Source organism: Lepidochelys kempii, chromosome 7, assembly GCF_965140285.1.
Source record: "Lepidochelys kempii isolate rLepKem1 chromosome 7, rLepKem1.hap1, whole genome shotgun sequence".
In the NCBI taxonomy this organism is placed as follows: domain Eukaryota; kingdom Metazoa; phylum Chordata; order Testudines; family Cheloniidae; genus Lepidochelys; species Lepidochelys kempii.
Window position 1 is genome coordinate 67,065,212 of NC_136386.1, and position 21,294 is coordinate 67,086,505.

General features: G+C 40.8%; 1 protein-coding gene and 1 long non-coding RNA gene across 3 annotated transcripts in view; one reads left to right on the forward strand and one right to left on the reverse strand.

Annotated features, from left to right (window-relative positions):
- The window catches only part of LOC140914709 (uncharacterized), a 149,622-nt gene that overhangs the window by 18,163 nt on the left and 110,165 nt on the right, over positions 1-21,294 (forward strand). The window lies entirely within an intron of this gene.
- Positions 1-21,294, reverse strand: part of ZCCHC24 (zinc finger CCHC-type containing 24) — a 154,716-nt gene that overhangs the window by 9,034 nt on the left and 124,388 nt on the right. Inside the window, exons 3-4 of one of the 2 annotated variants that reach the window (XM_073353237.2) lie at positions 9,433-9,597; positions 498-984 (exon numbers count right to left, since the gene is read on the reverse strand). In XM_073353237.2, the coding sequence (XP_073209338.1) occupies positions 970-984; positions 9,433-9,597 (180 nt within the window). In that variant the 3' untranslated portion in view covers positions 498-969. Of the gene's footprint in view, positions 1-497; positions 985-9,432; positions 9,598-21,294 lie in introns of those variants that run through there. The other variant, XM_073353236.2, reaches the window with a different exon arrangement.

Below are 21,294 nucleotides of genomic sequence, written 5' to 3' on the forward strand. Positions count from 1 at the left end.
TCTGATTTGTGTCCATTTATTCTTTTACGTAGAGACTGTCCAGTTTGACCAATGTAAATGGCAGAGGGGCATTGCTGGCACATGATGGCATATATCACATTGGTGGATGTGCAGGTGAACGAGCCTCTGATAGTGTGGCTGATGTTATTCGGCCCTGTGATGGTGTCCCCTGAATAGATATGTGGGCACAATTGGCAACGGACTTTGTTGCAAGGATAAGTTCCTGGGTTAGTGGTTCTGTTGTGTGGTATGTGGTTGTTGGTGAGTATTTGCTTCAGGTTGCGGGGCTGTCTGTAGGCAAGGACTGGCCTGTCTCCCAAGATTTGTGAGAGTGCCCAGGTACCACAGGTTTGTACAAGTTGGACTGGAATGACCTGCCCTGTTCTTAGGTAATTTTTAAGCCTAAAATTACCTTGTTTGGAAGGGAGAACAAGCTGATATGCGGAGGAGAGCTATGAAATAATAAGAGCACAGAGAGAGAAGGCCAGCCAGACCCTGGCTCATAATAAAGGGGAATTTAATGAAATTCAAATGCAAGTGAACAAACAGCATGTAATTAACTCATGGGATTGTTTCAAGGTCTTAATGAGGTAAATAGATTAGCGTGGTTTAAATAAAGGATTAGACATGTATGAATTAAAATAGACTCTAAAATTACACCAGATAGGATAACAGTTACAAGCGTTTGCAATCCTCAAGTGGTCAGAAATTTCCCTCATGACACTGGTATTACAAGTATATAATTAATTATAGGTTTTGTTCTTGCTTTTCTCTGAGGGATCCAGCATTAGCCATTGTCAGATCATTGGCCTGTTCAAAGACAGCAGTTCCTATGTGAACTTTAAATGCAATTAATAAACTTATGCAGAGTATACACACTGTGTCTGTGGTGTCAGTCTACATTTTGCCCACGTGGTACATCTCCATCAGTCTTGTTATGCAGTAATGAATTTAGCCCTGAGAATGAAATTATGAAGTGTTGTGCTAAACCAAAAGGAAATAAGAATGATCAATCGTATTAGAAGTTTAAGTACAGCAGTTTGTATATAGCTGACATAATTCTGCATTTCTACTAACAGATAAAAAATGTTCTCCTGTGTTTAATTATGCATTCCCATTAGGGTGACACATTTTTAATGGTACAAGTAATGAAATTAATGGACAGCAGGTTTAAAACAAATAAAAGGAAGTTCTTCTTCTCTCAGCACACAATCAACCTGTGGAACTCCTTGCCTGAGGAGGTCGTGAAGGCTAGGACTATAACAGGGTTTAGAAGAGAACTGGATAAATTCATGGAGGTTAAATCCACTAATCCCCATTAGCCAGGATGGGTAAGGAATGGTGTCCCTAGCCTCTGTTTGTCAGATGGTGGAGATGGATGGCAGGAGAGGGATCACTGATCATTACTTGTTAGATTCACTCCCTCTGGAGCACCTGGCATTGGCCACTGTTGGTAGACAGGATACTGGGCTGGATGGACCTTTGGTCTGACCCAGTATGGCCTTTCTTATGTTCTAAGTAGATTTGGAATAATAGTCTTATTTTCACTGGATTGCATTCTTACGTTAGTAGAAGTAAACTCTTTGAGGCGATTGTATGTTTGTACAGTTTGTACAGTGCCTAGCAAATGGAGCCCAACTTAGTTGTGTCCCTTAGGAAGTACCACAATAAAAATGTTAAACAATAACAAAAGACTGCTGTGTGCAAAACCGAAATGGCATTTTGTGAGGCAGAGCTGATGTAGCCTGTTAATTTGGAGTGATATATACACACACTGTGCTCTCTGATGGTTACTTTAATTCTTGTTCTTGTTCCTTGCTGAAATAAGTCATTCAGATTGGAAGTATCTGGTTACTCTTTGTGTATGGAAAACAGAACATTAGTATGCTGTTAGGCCATATGTTAGCACAACTAAGGTGAGATGTGGTTCTGGCTGTGTTAATGCCCTATTGGGTCAGTACGGCTATATGTTGATTAATGTTATTCCACTGCTATCTCTTGACAACTGTGGAATTAAAGTGCTGCTATGGTCAGAAAAGTAATTCTGGTTCAAAATGTCATTTGATGGTACTTTTTTCCAGCTTCCTACATTTCTTTTCAGCTAGATCAAGGCAGCTTACTCATGAGCAATTTTACTCCTGACTTCATGCCCTTAGAGTAAAGGGTAAAGTTAACCCCACTGACAAAATTACCTTTTTTTGGAAAAAGAAAAGGAGTACTTGTGGCACCTTAGAGACTAACCAATTTATTAGAGCATAAGCTTTCGTGAGCTACAGCTCACTTCATGAAGTGAGCTGTAGCTCACGAAAGCTTATGCTCTAATAAATTGGTTAGTCTCTAAGGTGCCACAAGTACTCCTTTTCTTTTTGCGAATACAGACTAACACGGCTGTTACTCTGAAACCTTTTTTTGGGTGATCCATACAAGCAATAGCCTGGATTCCATGGAGAATTTGTTTACACAATAAATTTATTTTCGGTCCAAGGGAGTAAATTCCTAACATCTGGAAGAAAATGGTATCCAACAAGACAAGTCAGTAACCAGCTGGCTGATTCTGTACCAGTGTCATAGACAGCAATGGAACAAGCCAGAAGGTCAAAGACATGGCTTGATAGGAGGCCAACCAGGAAGAAACCATAGACACAGATGCTACTACAAGAGGATAAGGGGAGAAAATGAATATTCAGAGCTTGGCATCTGGACTGTGATGCTGCCAAGAATGCCAAAAGAGCAGCTATGAGGACTGGGTCTACTGCTGGAGCACTATGACAAGCAACATAAATGGCAGCAAAATCCAATGCACTAGCAAGAAGAGAAGGTAGGATCAAGTGCCTCTTGGAAATTTGCTTTACAACTACCTTCTTACGTAAAAAGGCAATTTTAATATTTTTTTCAAAAACAGAATTCAAGTGACAGTCCAGGAAATCCTCTGGAGCAGTGTCATGGGCTCTGTCAGTGTGATATGTTGTATTGATTTTCCGTGGTGAGGTTTGCACCACACAAGCCTCTCATGCTGCCCCATGTTCCAGCTCTCTTGTGATGGTCCACAGGGATTTCATGGCAGCAGCACAGGAAGGAGGAGTGAAGGACCAGCAGTGAAACAATTGAGGAGTGAAAATCCTAAGACATGGGGAGCTTCACACAAAGCAAAAAGAAACCATCAAAAGAAGCGACATCACCTGTGACAAGCTTTGACACTGCCTAGATCCAACCAAACTGTGTGTGATAATTCATTATAATTTATTATTTGGGGAGCATCGGCAACACCTTCTACTACACAAATTCTTCCATCCGTTCTTTTACAGAGCTCGAATGCCTTATTTGTACACAGTGCTATAAAAACATTGAGAAGACTTTTCCTGCCCCAAAGAGATTCAAATCTAATTGGGACAGATAGGTATGTGAAATAACAGTGCAAGATTGAATGGAGACCTTCTCTGTGGGCAGCTGGCATTGGAACTCAATGGGTTGTAAGAAACAAAGAGGAGGTGGCCAACCCATGGAATTGTGGCTGTTCCAAGCAGAAAGGACCAAATGCTGAAACGTGTGCATGGGAGAAGACAAAAAGAGACTGCGGCGCATATGAAGCAAGCAGCGGCACTGGAGCAGAGGGGATGGAAGAAGAGAAATGTAGGTGGGAACAGTCGTGACAAGCTTTGAAGTTGAGAACAACTAGTTTGTATTTGACACTAGGAAAGGGATAGAAAATAAGACAAAATTTCACAGTGCCACTGTATAAATCCAGGGTACATCCACACCTTGAATTCTGCATGCAGTTCTCATGTTTCCATCACAAAACAGATACATTCGTATTGGAAAAGGTAAAGAAAAAGGCAACAAAATGAACAACTTCCATATAAGGAGAGATTAAAAAGACTAGAACTGCTCATCTTAGAAAAGAGACAATTAACAGGAGATATGATGGAGGTCTATAAAATCATGAATGGTGTGGAGAAAGTGTATAAGGAAGTGTTATTTACCCTTCACATAACACAAGAACTAGGGGTGACCTGATGAAAAGAGTAGGCATCAGGTTTAAAACAAACAAAAGAAAGGAGCTTATGCTCAAATAAATTGGTTAGTTTCTAAGGTGCCACAAGTACTCCTTTTCTTTTTGCAAACAAAAGAAAGTGCTTCTTCATACAATGCATAGTCAACCTTTGGAACTTGTTGCCAGTGGATGTTGTGAAGGACAAAACTACAACTGAGTTAAAAAAAGAGCTAGGTAAGTTGATGGAGGATACGTCCATCAATGGCTGTTCACCAAGGTGGTCAGGGATGCAACCCATAAATCTCTGCCTGGCAGAAGCTGGTATACTGGACAACGGGATGGATCACTTGAAAATGCCCTGTTCTTTTCATTCCCTCTGAAGCATCTGGCACCGGCCACTGTCAGAAGACAGGACACTGTCTGACCCAGTATAGCGTTCTTCTGTTCCAACTAATGGAAGTTAGGAGTGATTTTGTGTAACTACTTTCAGGCCAGGTCCTCAGCTGGTGTACATTGATTTATGAGACTATGCTCTTATTTTAATGAGACTATGCTAATATGGCTATATCACCAGTTGAGGATATGGCCCTTTGAGCTTTTAATTATGTTCATGTCAAGATGCCCTTTTCCATTATAGGTCACAATCAAACATTTAGCAAGTGGTAGTGATAGGAATGAGCAGGGGGTTAGGATGCTAAACCCATACTGCAGATAAGAAGCATTGAACAGATACTGAGATTCTTGCATCATCAACAATCTTGTCAACAACAACAATTTATTTTTTTTAAAAGACAAACACTGACTGAAGCAGAGCACTGGCCATTATTTTTCCTTTATGGGCCAGTACCTCTGGATGTTGACTCCAAACAGCTGGTGCTATTAAGGCTTGCTGCATACCTTCTTCTTAAAAAAGGGAATTCGGAGTGATAGGGATGTATCCCTCGAATGACATTTTGAAGTGTGGTGACTTTTTAGTGAAAGAACAGACGCTGGAGTATAGTAAATTTGGTTCTTCTACTTGAATAAACTAGCATTTGCACAGCACACTTTGAATAGGGGACATACCCAGTAATACCACAAAGTACTTGGACTAGAACTGAGTGAAATTTTTCAACTGAAACATTTTCCAGCAAAAAATCCAGCTTCAGTGACACTGAAACATTTCACGAATTTGTAATCTTAGTGAATTGTTTCAGTCAAAGTGCCCCCCCTCCAAAAAAAAAAGAAACATTTTGTTCTGACATTTTCCAGAAGAAACATTTTTGATTTTAGCATTCAAAATTATTTTTGATTTTCAAATTTCCTTTCGATTTATTTTTAAAAAAATTAAAATGTAATAACTTGCTTTAAATTGAAATGAGACATTTGATTTTGGGTGGAACAAAATGTTTTGTTTGACCTGAAATGATATTTTTTGCCCTTTTGATTAGCTGAAACATTAGACAAAAACCATTTTTGGTTTGACCCAAATGATTTTTTGAAATTGCCAGGGAACTGAAAAATCCATTATCCATCCAGCTCTAATTTCACAAGAGAATTTCCCAAGTAGTTCAGCCCAGTAGTCTGTGTCTTGTAGAGTATGTCTACACTGCCATGCCAGCTGACTTGGGCTAGGGCTGTGGGGTTATAACATTGCAGTGTAGGCGCTCGGCTCGGGGACCCTCCCCACTCTTGGGGTCTCAGAGTCCAGGCTCCAGTCTTAGCCCAAATGCCTACATTGTAATTTTATAGCCCCACAGCCCAAGCCTTGTGAGCCTGAGTTAGCCGACACAGGGTCAGCTGTGGGCGTTTTACTTCAGTGTAGACATGGCCAATGTTAAATGATTCAGAGCACTGCACAAATCCCTTATATTACTCTGATCCTACACTGTTGAAGTCAATAGGAATTTTCTCACTGACTTCAATGAGCACAGGTTCAGGCCCACAGAACCTAATTGCATCATGGGAGGAGGAACAGATTTCATCCTCACTCTATCTGCTTATGTCTTGAAGCATGAAGACTGAAAGCACTTGCAAAGCTACTGAAATTGCAGATCACTTTAATCCCTTCACAATTTTATTAAGATGATGACCCCTCTATCAGAATGGCATAGCAAAGATAAAAAAATGACAGCTGTGATTACAGGTCCATATGCTTCGGCATGAGGGGAGGCTTCTTCAACTCCATCAAATACGGTGATTTATAAATCTCACGCTATTTTAAAAACAAGAACTGGACCAGGAAGGAAGAAAAGGACAAAACCTGGCTTCAGGGTCCGATGTTGTATGTATCGCTTGCATCGTTCTATGTATCCTACAAGTTGTTCTATGTATCCCATGTCCACAGATCTTAATGCACTTTGCCAATATTTAATTAATTTAAGCCTAACAACGTTTGTAGGAGGTAAGCAGATCAGGAAACTGAGGCACAAAAAAGTTTTAGTTCCTTGCCCAAAGTCACGCAGTAGACTGGTGTCTGAGCCAACAATGAAATTCCAAAATACTAGCTCCCAGTCCTGGTTTTTTAATCAGCAGACCAAACTTAAGATGGGTTTAATAATGTGAAACTATTTATAACAGTGGTATTTCTCTGTGTGTGTGTGTATGCAAGCAATTAAATAATAAAAAGCAACTGAATAGTCCTACAGCCATAAAAACATTTTACTGTCTGTATTTCATGGCCTGTTCAGTATCTACTTGTATGGAAATGTGTTAAAATTCTTAGGGCTGAATTTTCAACAGCCCAGAGCCAGTCACAAGTGTACTCACATTTGCCTTTTAGGTGACTGACTGACCATTTGCAAACTGCTGATTTGTACGTTCTAACATAGTAACTGTGTGTGCAGATAGAAAGCACATTTAGATCACAGCCTTGGAATATGGGCTTTTTTAAAAAATCAGGTCCTAAGTGTTTAGATTTACTAATTTTTTAATTAAAAAAATAAAACAATAAATTGTTTATGAACCTCTTGAAAACTATTGGATTATTTGGATCAGAGGATTAGCAACTGGATATATGTTGTTGTCCACAAAGTATTAAGGACCTTAATTAAGGACCCACTACACAGCTTCAAATCCCTATTACACTTCCTGATGTGTAGTCTGCCACATATCCTGGATGCCCCTTTGACAACTGACTACTCTAAGTCATGTATGGGGATGATAGTAGGAAGCATGTTGAACTGATGCAGTCCATGTGAGCTGTCTTTTGCTGCTTGTTCTGCGTTTAAAACACTTACATATAAGTCATTTATAACCTCTTGTTAGGAACCAGAGCTCTCCCTATTTTTGTTTAAACAATTCTGAGGCTCAACTTGGATTTGAAAATCCAATTAGGGGTGCCTAGATGCATCTTTGGATGCCTAAATACCATTAAAAATCTGGCCCAAAGAGACTGTGCCTGTGTAACTGGGCCTAAGTCTCTTCCATGACATCACAGGCTGCTAACGGCGGAGTGTCTAACCTCATTTGTATTGGATCAGTTTTCCTTTTTACCTATTGCATATATCATATGTCTGAACAATTCTATTATGGTTGGACAGCTGGTAATTTGATTTGCTCTTCAAATTTTACTGATTCATAGTCGTTAGCTTGTTCTACTTGTTTTACAGAAATGTCTTCTCTCCTCCTTACTAGATAGTTCCATATTCTGCCTAAACTTTATATAGCTCTTCGTATCACACAGTGCTCTATGCCTTGTTTAGACTTGGCCAAGGTGAATTATATCTGCAGCAAACCACCTCCCTGGGAGTGTGTTAAATAATTGCCATTTTTCCATTTACAAAAATGTTCCCCAAAATTATAAAATCTCCATCACGTTTCCCCTTGAGGTATCTTGCATTTACTCCAAATTGGCTATCTTAAAGTAAGAAACTGTGGTGTTGCGTCTTTGGATACTTGCTCTAATAAGTATTTCACGTCTAATTATATTGGAATAACTAGATCCTAGATCTTGATCAGTGTCAACTGTGGTTTTCATACTTGACTTACTTCCAAGAATGAGGCCAGGAGTAGCCTCGGATTCTGTCTGGCTGCATAAGGAAACAATTCTGCACGAACACTAGCAATGTATGTTTTACATAGTCAGTATCCTATTCGATATCAAAGTAATCAGAATCTTCTAATATCAATGTTTTGGGCTCATGAGGAAATGATTTTACATGGAAGAGACCTGTGTGAACTGAATTCTCAAATGTGGGAGGTACCATATAGAATTTCCAGTCTCCCCTAACCAACTTAAGTATTCGTTTCTACTGGGTCAAGCAAATTTAGTTTCCAGGTCCGGCGAGTGGTTTTCCTACATATGCAAGTTTCATCAGAAAATATTCATAGCATTTCTTTCTGCAGCTTTGATATAATCTCACTGCTACTGCAGCTCCATTTTCTCAACCCTTCTCTAAATTAGATCTGTGTCTAATCACACCTGAAAACTGTAATTCTCTGCCAGTGGACTCTGTGTTGCAGACTCCTAGCATTCGCACAGGATGGAAGTATAGTGTGATGAGTGGAAGTGAAGGAGAGTAACATTTCAGGAGGGTTTCATGGGATGCTATTTTGATGGGATGCTGGGGGCTCACAAATACGAGTTGGGACCAGGCTGCTATTGCTGTCTCTAGAATCTCAGCATCTTTGCTAAAGCTCTCTTTCCTACAACTCTGCTTGCTTGCTGCATCACTTATTAATACCAAAGCAAGACACCTTTTTCTTTACACCCAGGCTGTCTTGCTTTACTGTGTCACTGTCACTGTGTTAACCCCAGAGTATAGTATGTTGGGCTCATCTCTGGGTTTGTCTCCTTCACTAATCTTAAAACATTGTCCAGATGAATTGACATGGAAATGAGAATGTCATGTTCCTTAACGATGGGGTAAATCAGGAATAACTTCACTGGTGTCAGTGAAGTTAAACAGGAATAAAATTGGTGTAAGAGAGTGGAGAATCACTAATATTAGGAGGCCCGTTATTGTTAAACTTTATGCTTTACCATAGCATCTAAAGGTCCTTACTCAGGGTTGGGACCCCATTGTGCTGGTTGCTGTACAGAGACAGACCTGTACTTCTGATCTGGAGACATTTTCCAATGAAAAGAAGGGTACCCAAATTTTGAAACCCTGAGGCAATGATAGGCAAGCTAGTCAAGACAGCGAGCAACGGATGTCAGACTAGATAATCCAGTGGTCCCCTCTGGCCTTAAACTCTATGACACAGAATCTTGCTTGCCTAGAACTTGGCATAAAACCCACGATAATATTTGCTTACACTTGTGCTGCAAATCCTTTCCTAGATGAATAGAAATCGCTTGTTTGTGTTCACTAGGAACAAAAACCTGCAGCTGATAAGACTTGTCTGTACACTGTTACCCCAAGTTACATTTTGGGCCTACCCTGATTTAAAAGTCAGATCGGAATTCTCTTGATTCCATGCCTGTATCTCCAGTGGCCACGCTGCCCACGCTACCCTACCTGTTTGTGAGGATAAACATTGATGTGACACTTGATACATTCTTGTCCCATGTTAGCCCAGGAGTTTCCACTCATCCATTTTCTCTTGCACTTAGGGCACTTGTATTCACCAAAGCAGCGTTTCTTGCCTTGGTACGGGGTCAGACCCTCTCCTTTTGGACGAGCCTAAATTACAAAAAGGAAAAATAAGTAGTAATGATGGGAGAACAAATCAATAGAAAATAACATTTAACCAGGAAGTTCATATAAGTTGGACCCAGTCCTCCCCACCCCCACAAATGGTTAGTGATACACAAAACTTCAATTTCACCAGAATAGAGATGCAAGGCTCACCAGATAGCTCCAAAATGACATTAAAAGGACATTTAGGATTCTGTGTACAGCATCTTCTGCAGTTACTGCTCTGATATCAATATCTATCCCATTACAGCAGGATAGTGTCTGATGATACTCCATCAACTTTTCAATCCAATCTTCAGTTTTCTCTTAGGAAACACAATAAATCAAACCAAACCACACTTATGACTCTTCTGTACGGTGCATCCTCCATGTTACGATAATAATAATACTTTGCATAGCCTCAGCACCTTGCATCCACAGATACCAGAGCACTTCCAAAACAATTGAGAGCGAGAGAGAGAGAGGATTGCTCCCATTTTATTGACAGGTAAACTGAGGCACAAAAGCTAAGTGAATCACCCAAATTCATGTCATGAGACCATGGCAAAGCTGAAGCTCCACGAATCTGAACTCCCAGATAGCTGCTCTTAACTGCTAGTCAGCATTATTTATTCAAAGTATGTCATATATCTTAAGCACTTACACAGTACCTGTCACAGAAGTTTCAAAAATGAGTGCCTAAACTTAGGCTCGTAACTTTGGCACCTAAATAAATTGCCTTATTTTTTTCAAAAGCACTGAGCACCCAGCAGCTCTTACGGATGGTGCCCTAAATGGGCTTTAATCTTCAGAGGGCTGTTGGGCTTCCATTCCTATTTGACTCATGACCTCTTTTCTGACTCTAAGAACAAGGGTGTCAATTATTACATTGAAATGCATAATTTATCTGTGAGGAACTGGATTGGGACTTATTTCATACTAGCCAGCAAATTGTCAGCAGTGGGTAATCTGAACTTACTACGAGCCATGGATGGGATTTGGATAGGTTACCTAGCAGTGAAAGCGGGAGGGACCTAGCAGTGAAAGGTCCCTCCCGCTCGGCTGGGAGAGGGGCCTTTAGCAGTTGGTGGGCTTGCCCACCCACTTCCCGGGATTTTCCAATAAGACCTAGCAGTGAAAGGCTCCATATCCCATTATTAAACCCTGGTCCATTCCCCATTGCTGTATTTATTTGCTAGCTGTAGTTAGGAAAGTTTTTCAATTTTGTTTGATACTCTGTATTCGTTTGTAAGTCTGTCTTACAGTGCACCTAAAGGAAATCCTTTAGGTAATTAATTGGCTCTCACAATAAGTCGCTAAATTGGTTAGGATTTGTTCAATGGCAGATCACTCTAAATAATATAATTAGTGGCGTAAAGCATCGTAGGGGGATTCTCTATGTTAATATGTTAGGTCATAAACTACATTATTTCCCTTGATTAGCCTCCTGAGTATATTTCCTTCATTTCATGACTCACAAGGAAGGGCAGAAAGCAATGATTGAAATGCCCATCATCTAGAAAGTATTGAGATCCACATGGTTTCCATTTTAGATTTTCATTCTCCTACCCCAAATCCTGGAAACAGTAAATCATGTTTTTCTCTGTGGAACTGACATGTTTTTCTCTGTGTAGCCTGATAACTACATCATTGCCTCTCATAATAATGTTTACTTTTTTGCGTAACCTTTTAAGGTTGCTTAACATCCTCTGATGGATTCTAACAGCCCCAGAGTAACTTGAATGCTTTTAGGCAACACACATCCCAGTAAAGAAAATTTGTACTTAGTAAAAATAAAACTTCATCTGTGTACAGAATCTGTTTGCTTCTGGTCTCATCAATAGAAATCCTGCAGAACTTAGATGCTGATGAACTCTGATCTGGTGTGGGTTTTCTTTCACATGACTGAATATTAAGCCTTCTTGTATGTTACAATATTGCGAAAATGTGACAATGTTAAATACGCTATTACTTAGGATGGTTTTAAGTATTCTCAGCAAGATTTAGGAGTATAAAAATGCATGCACACTAGAGTACATCCATATGATCAATTACTCTATAGGATTCCATGGCTTTTTTTCCTCCTCCTAAACTGTTCCTTCACTAAATACATTAATTTGTTATATCATTGTTGGATGGATGGATGAAGATTCTAGTTTAAAAACGTAGTGAAACTTGGGATTCATAACCTTAAGTATCCAAACCATGCATATATAATGTCCAGTAGCTAGAATTTGTGTGATTGATATGCTGCAAATATTTACAGAAAACTTTCAGTTGCAGGTTTCATGTAGTGCAGCATTCTTTCTATTTTATTATAATCTATTTATGTCCATTGTTGCAATTTACAAGTGAAAACTACACTTAATTTATATGTAATCCAATAAAGTAGTACGGTAGGTCACAATATAAAAATATGATGGTCTCATCCTAAATGCCTGTTTATTCTTATCATGAAATCACCATTCACTCTAGTGCATTTCATAATTGCTGTTACAGCAAGGTCCAGGACTAGAACCGTAGATGGTCTTGAAGATTAGGATGGACATGTATTGGTGTGTGGGGAACCCTGAACAACACTTGTCTGCGTTGTGGCTAGGTCAAGTCAGTTCCAGCAGTAGTTGTTTTTTATTCTGAGAAGCACTACAATTCAAATCATACCAGTTTAAACAGGAGAAGGAAGCTGTGCTCAGTGCAAGTGTCCAAAAGGGAATTCTGCTGCTTCAAACCTTGCAATCTCCAGCAAACCTTCATTGTATTAGGGAAGAATCAGAGGCTGTCTACACTTTACCACAGTTACCCTGCTTGGTATTAAGTGTCATATGCAGCTGGGCTCCCCACCTCCAAGCTGGTGTTGTAAATGGTTGTCCTGATGCTCTGCATCTGCTGTAAAAAAGTTCGTTCAACCCCACATGCTAACAGGAGTTAATCACACATCTGATGGGAGGTACTGAACACAGTTTGGACCTCCCCACACCAATTACCAAGTCCTGGATATACCCAGGTGACAGGTTTGGTCACAGAGACCCCCTTGGGACTGCCACCTGACATGCTGGAATTACCTCTGAGCCCGTTTTCCCTGCCAGCTTGGGACTCCAGAACCCTGCCTTGTTGAGCCAGACATGCTAGGCTGCTGCAACATAGACCCAGGTCTGGTCCATGCCCCCAAAGCTGCAGACTTCAACCAAAAACTGCTCAGCAGCTCACCTATCTCCAGTTCCCAATGGGATCCAAACTCCAAATAAATCTTTTTTATTCTGTATAAAGCTTATAAAGGGTAAACTCATAAATTGTCTGCCCTCTATAACACTGATAGAGAGATATGCACAGCTGTTTGCTCCCCCAGGTATTAACTCTGGGTTAATTAATAAACAAAAGTGATTTTATTAAATATAAAAAGTAGGATTTAAGTGGTTCCAAGTAATAACAGACAGAACAAAGTAAGTTACCAAGCAAAATAAAACAAAACACACAAGTCTAGGCCTAATACATTAAGAAACTGAATACAGGTAACTCTCACCCTCAGCGATGTTCCAATAAGCTTCTTTCGATGAAGTGAGCTGTAGCTCACGAAAGCTTATGCTCAAATAAATTGGTTAGTCTCTAAGGTGCCACAAGTTCTCCTTTTCTTTTCACAAACTAGAGTCCTTCCTAGTCTGGGCCCAATCCTTTCCCCGGTATAGTCCTTGTTAGTTCCAGCAGGCATCTTAGGTGAAAAACAGGAGCTTTCTCATGACTGGGACCCCCCTTTTTCTCTTCCACCCCCTTTTTATAGCTTTGGCACAAGGCGGGAATCTTCTGTCTCTCTGGATCCCCACTCCTCCTTCTAAATGGAAAAGCACCAGGTTTCAGATGGATTTCACCATTCTTCCTGGGCTGGTTTACATGAACAGTGGAAGGCTTGCAAGTCAACAGAGCCATTTACAACCAATTGTCCTAGTCAGTGGGAGCCATCAATCATCAATGGCCCACACTTTGCATAATTACAATAGTATTTCAGCGCTATACTTTATATTTCTAACTTCAGATACAAGAATGATACATACATACACACATACAAATAGGATGAACACACTCAGTAGATTATAAGCTTTGTAATGACACCTTACAAGAGACCTTTTGCATAAAGCATATTCCAGTTACATCATATTTACACTCATAAGCATATTTCCATAAAACATTATGGACTGCAACATCACACCCATGTTAAGTTCAGCGCAACCCAGTTTGAGGGGTTGGGAATGAGGATGCAACAGTGTTTGATAACTGATGTTGAATATGGCACAGCCTGTAGTGTGTCAGAATAAATACAGTAGCATAAGGCCATCTCCTCAATCAGAACAGAATGATGCTAGCTGTTGTCCAGTATGGTCCTGCAAGAATGGTTTCTATGTACAATAATTATGAACGGTGCCAAGATGGATATTTTTTAATCAACTTTTTTTTAAGTTACTCACTGGCTTGTGCAGAATGTTTCCTAATGGTTTGAATCCATGACCAGCACAGTTACAAACTGTGTGACAACAACAGCGTTAGACTGCAACTAGGTTTGAAAATAGTATCACAGGCCATGACTATATGACCTTCACCTGTATTGTTCCTAATGCCAGAAAACCACCGTATTGAGACTCTCAGGATGGTAAAGAATTAGAGGCTAAAGCAACAATTCAGGAATGATAGCAATAGTGTTTTTCTGGTTTTGAAAGGCTGAAGACTAGAGAGAGCAATTTTGTCTGTCATTTTTGGACAGGCTGTGTGGGAAATTTACAACATCTGCCTCTCCCAGCATAGGGTTTCATTAAATTACAAACTCAACAGACAAATCAAAGCAATCTCTAAATAGCATGTCTGCATGGTGCTTGTGTCAAAACTAGTACTGGATTATCCTGCTAGATGTATTCAGTTCTGCATTGACATCTGAAGTTTTTGTGTTTCCTCAACTTTCAAGTATATGTTGTAGTAATGCCAGTAAATCCTTAACTATATTTAAATCCAGGCTCATGATGGAAGATAACACACACAATGAATATTCTAACTAATACAGAAAGCTTAAAATGCAGCTCTGTGCTGAAAAGCAACTTTGCAAAAAATTTCGTTGTGGGGTAGCATGTTTATTATGTCTCAGTGATTTTCATGGCAAAATACTCATATTGCAAGTAAACAGAGGCTTCTTCTGACTGCCATTCCTGCAAACTTTACCGTGGGCTCAGTGAAGTTTTGTTCTATCCTTCTCATGCATTATCACGTGTTATAAAGGTTCTGTGGGCTAAATTAAGGCATCAGTGACCCCATTGCCTGTGTGAAAGATCTGCTCCTATAGATGTATTTATAATTTTACTTTGTTTTTGAGGACTACTTTTGAAGCAGGCACCGGAATTAATACAACCAAACAAAATATTTCCCAGCATCCTGAGGTACTAGGGGGGAATGAAGAGAGATGGGGGCAAATATTTTATGTTCTAAGAATGCAAATTTGGCATGGAAGAGGTGGGAAGCCAAGGTTTTGATTAGTGGAATAATGTGGGTTTTGTGAAGGGGTTAACTTGTGAGGTATCTGTTACTTACTGCATACATGTATACTTTGCATCTAGAAAGAGAGATGTGATAAGAAGGGATAATGAAATATCATGGACTGTCCTGACGTGTGAAAGTTAAACATTTCCAGAGAGAAGTTCCCTTGGTCAAATGGCTCCACAGGACAATTGTGGGAGGGCAGCTATTTGAGAGTTGGGGAATGGTCTTGATTGAGTATTAGGTTTTTTTCCCCCGAAGTACACTCAGTACAAAATACAAACATGTATTTAACTTTAAGGACAGTAGCATATAATGTGTGCATGTTAAGGCAAAGATGAAAAGATTGGATATACATGCTTTGAAAATATACGGTCAAATTCTCCAAAGATGATAGTCTCATTCCCAGAGGCGATTCAAACAGGTGTGGAAACACTTGCATATTTCCTGTGTAGCCACTAACTTTTGTCCACTGTTGCCTAATGGGAGTGACTTTTTTGTCATACCCTGTCAGAAGGGCATGGTGACCTATCAAAGGGTTGCTGTAATAGGGCAATCTGCCCATTTAAGGCCCTGTTTGATTACCAGTCCCATTCAGGAAGGGGTCAGGGGCTGCCTTTAAAGGGCTCAGAGAGTTCATCTGGAGGGGAGCTGGCTCCTAGGCCTGGCCCTGGAACATCAAGGGAGATATAGAGTGAAAGGCCTCTAAGCCCTTACAGCCTGCGTGGGATGGGGAATGGCTTTGTTTTGTGTTACTTAGTGAGTTTTGTGTTTGAATTAATAAAATCTGCCCCGAGGGAAGGGCCTGAGAGGACTGAGGAGCAGCACTGTGGTTTTCCTGGGCTGCTGCGGGAACCCACCAGCCTACAGTTCTTTGTTATCCATTCATGTGATAGACATTCTGTTACCCTCCTGAGACATTTTACAAAGTTCCCAAATTAAGTTTACAGAATTAAAATGGGCCCATCATTCTGGGAAAGGGTTTGTTTTGCTTGTACAGTTTCTCAGTGTGCAGGTCCTAGTTGCTCTGCATGTATAATTGTATGTAGAAAAAGCAGGTGCTTGGCAGAAAACCTGAACTTGGCAACAACTTTGGGACTCCAACTCCCATGGCTGATGGAGATTGTGAGTGCTGTTTTATTTCAATGGTTGCACGTGTGAGCAGTTGGGAACAGTACATTCAGCATATTCCATCCTGCATAGTGCAGAAAGATGGGTAGGGAACAGACGGACCACGTAACTAGCCTGACCTTTTCTACCTGTAATATCTATGAAGAGAAGATTATCCGTGAACAACCTTGACTGCTTTTTACACATTTATATTCTTTGGTGTTGCAATAATTTTTTGCTTCTGAGATCAGACAACAATGGTAACCTGAATGAACTGAACTGACTGACAGCCAAGCTGTTAAAATAATCAGTTTACAGGGCTTCCCTGAAATCTGACTGGCAACTGTAACAGGAAAAAAACCTGAAATTGACACTACACCAGAAAAGTAAATTTGCAGCAGTATTGTACAGAGAAGCTGTGTGTGTGTAATGAGAAATCACTGGACATCCAAGTGTAAATGAGTACTGGCATGCACCCAAAATTTAATCCTCTGATTCACGGTCTCCTCTGATAAAGAAGGAAGATGAAAATTAAATGAGGGGCAAGAAAATGATTCTGACAAAACAAAAGCAGCTACCATTTTTTGGGTCAGTTTGTTTGAACATCTTTATTTGGGATACTTAATTGGTTGGGTCCAGAGGACTTCGTAGTACAGTTCAAGTCAATAGATTGTTGTGAATCTGCAGGCTCAGTGCACTCAAAATTCCTCATGGAAGTCAAAAGGAGTCCTTTGTGTAGAACTCTTTTGGGATGCGTCCAGGGTATCTTGTGAGATCTCTTCTGATCTAGAGGTTTCATAAATCATTTCTTTGTAGACTCAGCCAGGCCTTTTTTATTGAACATTAGAAACCCAAGTGAATTTTCTTCTAATTTCTTAACGTACTTTAATAACAAACCATATGCTATTTTTTTTTAAATCTGGGCTAGTTTTTGAGGTTGGGATTTTCAAAGGAACTTAAGGAAGTCAGGCTGAGCTAACTTTCATTGAATTTCAGTGGCATCTCTACTTAGCCAGAGAATCTTACCACACGTAGACCTGGATATACATCCGTACTATAGTTCCTCATGAGCAGTAATTGTGGCAGTAAGGTGCAGGTAATGGGGTCCACTGACTCTAAAATTAATACGGCACTTTATGAACAATAATTAACTAAGCCTCACGACACCCTTGCAACATATGGTAGTATCTACATTTATAGACTGGGAAACATGAGAGATCAAAATGTTAACTTCAAAAGGAGCTTCTAATGAAGGGTTGTTCATATTTTAGGTAGCCAACTTTAGACACACTTCAGCTGGAGGAGTGAGGGCTCAGCATTCCTGAAAATCCTGCGGGGGTCTACAGATAATCAGTCCCTTGGAAAATCAGGACTTCTGTGTCCATAGCTGGGCACCCAAAACACAGAGGCACTCCAATTTAGAGTCTACTTTGAAAATTTGGCCTCAGTGACTTATTCAAGGTCACCCAAATCAGAAACAGAACCAGGAAATGAACCCAGGAGTCTTGACTCTGGTGGTAATTTCCTGCTTTAATTGCTAGACTACATTTACATTTGTTTTATTTTTATTTTAACCTTTAAGCCATCACAACTCCTCTCTGTCAGTAATTTCAATTAGTTTGCTGGCAAAACTGCAGCATTCTCTGCAGGCATTTTGATATTGTTTTTTATGGATGTTTATAGTTTGATGCTGTCACAGATATTATTTTCCTCCCCGTATCTTCAGTTTCCTAAACGCTGCATCAAAGGAAATCTGGATGTTCAAACAAACAAGCCAGGTTTCTCTAGTTAGTAATAGACTTAAGAAGTTGTGACAGCAGCAGAGGCTCCATTCGAACACTCTCTGGCCTTCAGTTCTGCCCAAGCCAAGCTGAAGAGGTTGACAAAACAAATATGCAAATGCTCACAAACATGCACTTGTGTGGAGGCAAAACCCAAATGTGATGATCTTGATGGGATACTAACCACCAAGACAGAGGTCCTGGGACAGTCACTTCCAGGCCCTCTTGCTTGTTAGTACACACATTTCTTGTCTATGGGTTGCGCTGGGAGCAGGATAATTGAGTCAAACAGGACGTTCCAAGAAATTGAATGCTCCCTCATGTCCAAGGGGCTTGCAAGCTCCTCACCCTTCCAGACCAGAGGAGTCTCTCAGCCACAGTCCAAAGGTAACATGTAAATGGCTCTACTCAAACAGATTCCACAGCTTTTCCTTAGCTAAGTGCTAAGAAAGAGCAAGAAGAAACACACTTATGTGCTTCTCCTCATTGTACCTTCGTGGCTTTTCGAGCCCAAAACCCCCTTCCACCGTTCAAACAGCAGGGTTTGACTTCCCTAGACAGCTGGCCTCCAGTTTGTTTCCCCCCATGCTAGTTTCCTGTTACGCAATGGTTTGAACAGCATTTGCAGCAATCCTTTTCCCACCCCATCCTGTGGCATTTATAGGGCACCAACAACTGTTACATCTAGGCACATAATAGTGTGAAGTTAAGCACAATGATCATCCACTTGGACTTTGCTCTTTCCATCCTGTGGTTCGTTCAGTAAACTTTACCTTCTTCTCTTCCTGCTTTTTGTCTATTATGCAGATAGTTTTGTGCTAAAACACGGCCCCTGGCTTAACCTGGCTAAGTGTAGCTAGCACAGTACCCCTGCCCATTATGGAGGTGGATTGTGTTGTTAACTGCGCTAGACACACACTCTTCTCCCCTTCCTCCCAGGTAGTCTGTAGCATGGTTTCTGCGTTTAGTTGTAAATGGTAAGTGTGGAATCCAATCCGTGCTACAGCTGTTAGACTATAACTGTATTTGAAAATAACTGAAGCCATAGCATGGACAAGGCCTGAGTATTTTCAGCTGTCTCCCATCTGGGTAGCTGGGAAGCTTGTCCCAGGCTTTAAACCCTGAATTTGATAAACAGACCTACTCCCTCCTAAATCTCCAAGTCTTTCCCCCAGTATCTGACTTTTTCCCCGTACAGGGTCTAAATACACCACCATGCCAACATTTCAAATATTATCTAATGTTGCCCATAGGGATCGGTCGCATACATTTGGATCCAAGCTCTGATTAACAAGTAACAACAATTTGCTTCTGTTGACATTCGTGTGTTGTCACCATTCCAGTTAGGGATCCAGATCCTGCCACCCCACCGTGGCCCCTTTGTGCTGCTCTGGCTTAAGGAGTTTCCTGGGAATTCCCCTCATACAAAGGAGTCCCCAGGTAGCACAGTTGCCATGCCGGCCCTGTGTCACCACCACCTTCACAGCCCTCAGTGGAGGGAATGATTCCTGCCTGCCAGTGGGCTCCTTTGGTTGCTGACAGAACAGGGCACAAGTTAGAGCAGCTGTCAAGCTGGTCTCACTACTGCCAGGGCTGAACGGGACCATAGCTGGCCCTGGGATCAGGGAATAGCAAAATTGTCACAAAACCACCTGCTCCACACCTGGTCCTGTGCCAAGTAGAGCTTAGCCTGGCCCAAGGATCTGGCCCACAGACTCCTGACACTTCCCATCAGCTGACTTTTAACAATAATGTTTTATTTAGGACACATACAGAAATGCGGAAACCAACTAAATTCTCTTATCTGTCTGGTTCAAATGTTGGCTTTTAAAATCCAATGGATGTCTTTCCTTTAGCTAGATCTAGCATATGCACAGATCCATGGCCTCTTATTCTGTGCAGCATAAGCAACAAAAATGGCATCGATATTTGAGAACCCCTCCCCGCGGCATTCCTCCACATTCTCTTTTTTTATCCCTTTCCTTTCTTCAGCCAAAACCACCAATTGCCCATAATGAGATTTTAAAAGTGTTTAAGTTAATCTTTTCTGTTGGTAACTGGCCAGCAGAGCTCTAACAGGACCGATCAGATCATGCATTTCATGGAAGAACCTGCCAAATTGCTTGGCAATGATGGACATAATAAAGGTCTCTTTGCTTCCCCTGGACAATTCTGCCAAAGTATCAGTTTGCACACTCAGCAAAGAACAAAACATCCAGCTCCAATGCCCAGCTCTGAGACTGGATTCATTATAAACAACTTGCAGAAAGTTGTCTCAAAATAAAATGTAAAGGGAGCAATTTATTAAACTCCTTCCCCCTCTGCTTCCCTCTCCCCCCACGCCATGTGCTCCAGGGACCAGCAGTTTGTTACATATCCAAAAGGTACAGAATGCAGCAAAAGAAAGTCAGCCTGATACTGGATGTGTGACTTACCCAGAGGGCTTCTTAAGCATTTGTGTGTAGGGGACCCTTGATCAAATAAATTCCTCTCCTTGTGATATAAGAGTAATAACAAAAACCACTAACTTGATCCACTGACTAACTCCCAAGAGAACCAGTGTTTTGTGAAGTGGGGGTAGAGGCAGAGCTTTATCTTGGAATTTGAGCTCTCTACAACCTATAAAGCCAACATTATTATAAAGTGGGTGGGGGGTAAAACCACCAAAAATCTCTGCTTTGCACTCCTTTGAGTAGTTTTGGAAAAGCGGAAGTGCAGAGTGGTCTTGCTCATGTTCAGAAACTACCATGGTATAGAACATACAGAGGCAATTGGATTGAAAATGGAGGAAGGATGGTCCTGTGATTAAACTGCAGCATTGGGAAGCAGGAATCCAGGGGTCCTGTTCCCAATTTCCTGCGTGACCGTGGACGTTTCACTGAACTTCTCGTTGACTTTTCTCTGCACAATCTTTTGGGATGGGACGTGACCTTTCAGCGCTAATGCTATCCATTAGGAGTCATCTCATGATAGAGTTCCTGCGAGGAGTCTGGTTGTAGTCCCAGACCTATGGCCATGCTCGGCAAGAGTAATGCCAAGCTGGCAGATGAGCCTCGCTCATGAGTTTGTCAAATGCTTTTCCTCATCCTTACCTGATTCTCTAGCTATTTTAAATCTAGGTTACAAATACTCTGATGCACAGATTGTGCCTTTCAGAAATGTCCCTGATATAATCTATCTATTTTCTGTGGCTATGTGAGGTCTGTGTTTGATGACATTGTTGCTTTTGAAGTATTTAACTGAGTTATATAGCCATATCTTTTTAATGATGTATATAACACAAGAGACATGCTACAGAAAC